This window comes from Elephas maximus, chromosome 7, assembly GCF_024166365.1.
Source record: "Elephas maximus indicus isolate mEleMax1 chromosome 7, mEleMax1 primary haplotype, whole genome shotgun sequence".
Classification (NCBI taxonomy): Eukaryota; Metazoa; Chordata; class Mammalia; order Proboscidea; family Elephantidae; genus Elephas; species Elephas maximus.
The window spans coordinates 56,531,691-56,537,690 of record NC_064825.1 but is presented as its reverse complement, the minus strand read 5'-3'; the positions used below and the strand labels follow the sequence as shown (position 1 = coordinate 56,537,690).

General features: G+C 37.1%; 1 protein-coding gene across 1 annotated transcript; it reads right to left on the bottom strand.

Annotated features, from left to right (window-relative positions):
• Positions 1–2,665: 2,665 nt before the first annotated feature.
• Positions 2,666–3,592, bottom strand: LOC126079984 (olfactory receptor 51G2-like). The gene has a single exon (XM_049891319.1). It carries the CDS (start codon positions 3,590–3,592, stop codon positions 2,666–2,668), a length of 927 nt encoding a protein of 308 aa, XP_049747276.1.
• Positions 3,593–6,000: the final 2,408 nt, after the last annotated feature.

Genomic DNA, 6,000 nt, shown 5'->3' with positions numbered 1-6,000 from the left:
TTTAAAAAAAAAAAAAAACCTGAAACTGTAATATTCCTCACATAAATGTCACTTTTTGGATGGCACTGGGTTTTTTGGGCTTCTGCCTGACACTTTGCACTCCAATCATGACTAACAACCAGAAATCACAGAGTCTGTTACAAGGAGGTCCCCTTTGGTATTAGGTGATTTGCAGTAATAATAGTAGCAATGTGAATAATTGATACTGTTCCTATGGTCTCCCCACTCTCACGGTCTCCAGCTGCATAATAGAAGTCTCTGGGAATCTTTTTATCCACTGTCCAGAAGACACTCACTTACAGGACTAGTTATGAAATCCTAAAGACAACAATAGCCAACTCTATGGACAGGATTCTATGGTTTTCAAAATATTATAATGCAGGATAAAGTACCCATGGAACTTTACCACCACGACCACTACTATCACTGCTACTGCATTTGAAATACTTCAGCCAATCTCGCCTTCTCTGAACTGTTACAAGGCTTTTGGAGAAGCAATCTTTCCGCTATCTTATGTGGAAAAAACAAAAACAAGCAAACAAAAAAATATTGCCATTGAGTATATTCCGAATCATAGCAAACTTAAAGGGCAGAGTAGGACTACTCCAAAATGATTCCAAGTCTGTAAATCTTTATAGAAGCTATCTCACCTCTATACCACTGAGTGGTTGGTGAGTTCAAACTACGGACCTACTGTTTTGCAGCTGAGCTATTAGCCACTGAGGCACCAAGGCAACCTCTGCTCCCTTATACGTCTCTTCAATTCCATTTGAGGCTATATGTTTTTGTATCACCTCTTAATCACAAATTCCTTAGGGTATTATTTTTGAGCCCCTACGTGTTCTTTCCTTGAAATTTTTTGACAATAAATTCTGTGTTATTGTTTTAGCAATCATCTATATACTAATCATTAATAATCTGTGTTTGAAGCTCCAGTCTCTTCTCTGCATTTGAGTCTTATATATTTGGTAAGTCTTTATAGAAATTTGCTTAATGCTGTGTATGAATCTTGTATTAAACATGTACAGAATTGAACTTGTCATCTTATTATCTCTCTTCATTTACACTGCCAGTAAAGTGTGCCTTCATCTACCCAGTCATTAAAGCCAGGAAAAGACTAGCTGGTCTTTTTTTTTAGTGTAGGTAAGATTGTGGGAAAAGGCTTATTCAACAAGTAGCTGGTGCACTGATCTAGCACTGTTTGCATGGTTATTACATTTAGGAGAGCATGCGGGCATCTTTAATTAGCAAATCATTTTTATATTAAGCATATTTTATGGGTGCAATCAGAGAATATTTCACGTAAAAATATACCTTATGTTTTGGGCTTTTCATTAAAATATAATTTCCTGATTACCAGCTCAGAATATATGTTAGATTAGGCCTACTAATATCCATGGGATAACCCTTGAGGAAATAATATGAGACTATTTAGTCATCACTCTGCTAATTTTTTTTAATAGGTTAGCATTTTAAAACTTATATTGTTTTCCTGTACTATTATAACATCCATCAGCTTGCTTCTTCCATCCCACCCCTGTCCCTCATCTATGTTCTCCTTGCAATGTGCTATATGCAAGGAAGTCAACAATTTAAGTTTTTTTTTTAAGTGAATCAAAGAAATAGCTACTGCATTCAGTATGAGAACTGCAGTAATAAAATTCACAAATTTATTTTCATAGCATCTATCGCTTACATTTGAGCAACTCATTGTTCAAGACTAATGAGATTGAAAAATGTTGGCTGATAGCTGAAAGAATCATGACTAAAATTGTTCATATTCTTATGATTTTTTTTCTTTGCAAAATTTTTGATAACTCTGGTCAAAGACATTACAGGTTTCAGGAACTAGGTAACCATTTTACCTTTTAAAATTATATTGAGAAAGAGAAAAACAGAAACAAATATGGAGTGCTGTAAAAGTGGCAATCAAGAAATCCTCATAAGCATGACCCTGGCGTATCTAGAATTACTTTCTTGCTTTCATGCGTATTTTATCCATTTCAAAAGCCTTTCCTCAAAACATAACCAATTCATCCATTTATTCTTTCATCCAGGATATACAAACCGAGTATCTAGTAAGGCAAAGGATCACATTCAAGAGTAAGGATGCAATGCTGTACAGGAAAAAAGAATCGCTGTTCTCATGGGGATTCTATTTTAAAAGTGACTTTCCAAAGTGCATTTAATGTCACTAAATATCAAACCTGCCCACCACTTTATTTGCCAAAATTTCTTTCTTCTCAGCTCAAGGCAAAGCGCCATTTGTATATTTACATATTCATACAGTTCCTAAGTTATATTTTTAGGGTCTCATTTCCATTTGTAACACTAGTTCCCTTTCTGAGCCTCAGATAATATAAAGCTCCTTTAAAAAACAGATACTGTATCTAAGTAACTTTTTTTATTTGCAAAGTCTATAAGCTGTATTGAATATGAAATATGAAATAATTAATATTTCTTTTTATGAAAAAGTAAATAAATAGGTAGATTATTTCCTCTTATGAGAGGAATTAATAAGAGGACTTCATGTGGAAGAGGATAATGGTTTTACAGTACACTCTTTTCTTGCTATTGATTTGTTGTGTATTCAGAGTCGCTGTTATGAGTAAAGCCACTCCTGGCTTTTCTCTCTCCACCAGACACTTACTGACCACTGATGTCTCTAATACCGGAAGAGTTGCAGCATCATCCGGCAGATCTTCTTGGTCTTGACAGTGTAAACAGCTGGATTGAGCACTGGAGGGGTGAGAAAGTGCAAATAAGAGAGCAAAACAAGGATAGAAGGGAAAGTTCTCTTCCCAAATCGGTGGATCATGGACAGTCCAATGAGGGGAATGTAGAAAAGCAGCATAGCACAGAAGTGGGAGACACATGTGTTGAGGGCTTTGAGGCACTCGGCTTTTGAGGTGATGGACAGCACTGTTTGGAGAATCAGCCCATAGGAGAGGACAATGAGTACTGAATCCACCCCCACTGTGGAGAGCACCACAAAGAGCCTATAGGCGCTGTTGATGTGGGTGTCAGCACAGGCCAGCTTCATGACGTCAGGGTACAGACAGTAAGAGTGGGAAAGCAGGGGATTCTGGCAGTAAGGTAGCTTCTTCAGCATGATGGGGGCTGGAATAAGGAGACCAATACTGCGCACAACAATAGCCCATTCCAAACTGGCAACCTGGGTGTTTGTGAGGATGGTATCACAGCAAAGAGGGCTGCTGATGGCGACAAAACGGTCAAAGGCCATGGTCAGCAGCACAGAGGACTCCATGATGGAGAATGTGTGGATGAAGAAGAGCTGTGCCAGGCAAACACCCTTCGCCACCTGTCTGAGACCCAGCATGTAGATGATAATCATGGTGGGCAGCGTGGAGGCAGACAGGCCCAGGTCAGACACTGCCAACATGGACAGAAAGTAGTACATAGGCTGATCTAGGAGGGTCTCTGACCTAACCATCCAGAGGATCAGACTGTTTCCTGCCAGAGATGCCCCATACATGGCACACAGGGGAATGGAGAGCCAAGCGTGCACAACCTCAAGGCCTGGGAGGCCTGTTAGGAAGAAGAATCTGTCATTGCTGTTGGAGTCTGACATGATGACCTGGAGAGGCAAAACTCTAGGTGTAAGTGCAGTCAAAAACTCTAGAATCTAAACAGTTGATGAATCAAAACATATTACTCAAACTAGGACCTTGCAACAACTTTCTCTACAGTGTAGTTCTGAATACTCACATGTCAAATATTTCCTTTTAAATGCGAAGTAATCCAAAGCAAAGGACACAATTGTTTTCCCGACAGAAGGAGATTACACATGAGCTGTCTGAATCAGAAGACATCAAAATAAACCTCCCAAAGAAATGGAGATTGAATGAAAAACTGGTCAGGAAGGGACCTGAGACTATCTTGACTCCATCTGGTCATTGTGCATATTCTCAAAGTAAAACCAAGCTTTTTGAACTAATTCGTGTGTCAGAGTTGAATGTGAAATTCAAGGTATCCTCAATTTCTGATGTCCTGCTTTCATAACTTCAAACCGTCAGGTTAGTAAATATTTATTTCCATAATAAGATAAATGTGAGAATTACACTAAAAGCTTATTGTTGAATACTATAAAATGCTTTTCTGGCATGTCAAGGTGTTCATACTCCCCACACATATTTTTGGAAAATATTTTTAAAGGAATGAAATTGTTGAATAATAAATTATATATTCTTCTAATTTTGTATTTTTTTCTCAAATTTCTGACTCTAGGCATGTATGTGTGCTGATAGACGGATCTAAGAGTCTGAATGTGAACTGAAACTCAGGAATGTTAGAATTAGGAGGAAGTTTATAGGCCTTCTGACATCCCCCAGCATTGTATTGGTCAAGGTCCAGTGACTGAAAAAAGACAAAAAATCCATCAAAATAACATCTCATGCAGGCCTCATTTCACACTACAGTTTGTCCCCCAAGTCTTTGCCTTTGACCTCAGTAGACATCCGAGTTGCCCACACAGGTATCTTCCAAGATAGATTCCTTCGTATCAGAAACTAGTAGAAGAGAATTCTATTTTAAAGCACCCTGTAATGTCTCTTCAACATAAATCAAGCCTGAGGTTTTCTGGGAACCCATTTTATGAAAAATAGCCAATACACTCAACTGAATTTTCAGAAGTCTTATAAAATACCATATTTTTTTCCCCAAGAAGGCATTAGCTTTAGCCTTAATTACACACACTTTCAATTCATTTGTCTCCAGATATGTGCTTTAGTATGCAACTCCTTCTTAAAAAAATCCTGATTATGAACCCTGTAACTTTTCTGCAGGTAGCAATGTTCAGGTGTAATCTTTCTTATTTATATTTCACTTTACAGTACTGTAAAGTCATTTTTTCATCTATAATTTCAGATCTCCTTAACCCTCTACATTGGAAGTTGAAGATTTATTACGCTTTGTTTCCAGATAAGGAAATAGATCCTGCAAGAGAATAACTAAATAATACTCCCAAAGACTTATATTCAAAAATCTTTATTTGACAAAGGACTAGAACAAAATCCTGGCCAATTCCATTATTTTCCTTCTATATGTTATTTTATTTTAAAAGATAGAGGTAGCCGTCTGCTGTGTTTTGAGAATCAGAAGCCTGAATTGACTTTCAGCCATATATCTGGTAAGCTAAAATTTTCATGAAATCCTCATTTAAAAAAAAGTATAATAGCCACTTCAGATTTCACTATCTGCAGCCACATAGTCTATTATAAAGCCCAATTCATTTGACTAAATGTGTTTTTCAGTAAATATTGGCAAGCACTCGTGTTTTTACGTGCTGATATATCAGAGTGGATAAGACAGGTACAATTATTTATGTGATGATCATGAACAAGATGAACACAAATAGAGATAAGTATTGTTGCGGATATAAGACTCAAAAATGTGATCAATGTTACTGAATTGTACATGTAGAAACTGTCGAACTGGCATATGTTGTGTATATCCTCAACAACAACAAAGTAAATAAAATTATTTAAAAATGTTGTATCACTGCTAATTTCTTAGTTTTGCTGAAATCACTATGCTTATATAAGACATTAATACTAGAGGAAGTTGGGTAAGGGATACATGGGGATTCTCTGTACTAACTTTGCAGCTCTTCTGTAAATTCAAAATTATTTAAAAACAAAATATTGAAAGTAAATAAATAAATGTTCTTTACTCTCTAAAAAATAAAAAAGACTATAATGTGCCCTGGTGGAAGGGCTGCCCATGAGCACGTGAATTTTAGGTTAAGTGTTCTAGAATAACTCTCAAGGAGGAAGCTGTTGAAGTAAGCTTAGAACTGAAAGAAGGCAGCCATTTCAAGAAGTATGTGTACAAGTGTGACTGTGAGTGTGTGTGTCCACGTGTGTGTGTGTGTATGTGTGCCAGAGAAAGAGAGATATTTAGAAAAACATCAGGTAAAGGGAAAGAGCATGAATCTTTACTGTCTACTGTAGCTGATGCAATGGGTGGGTACCTGGAAGA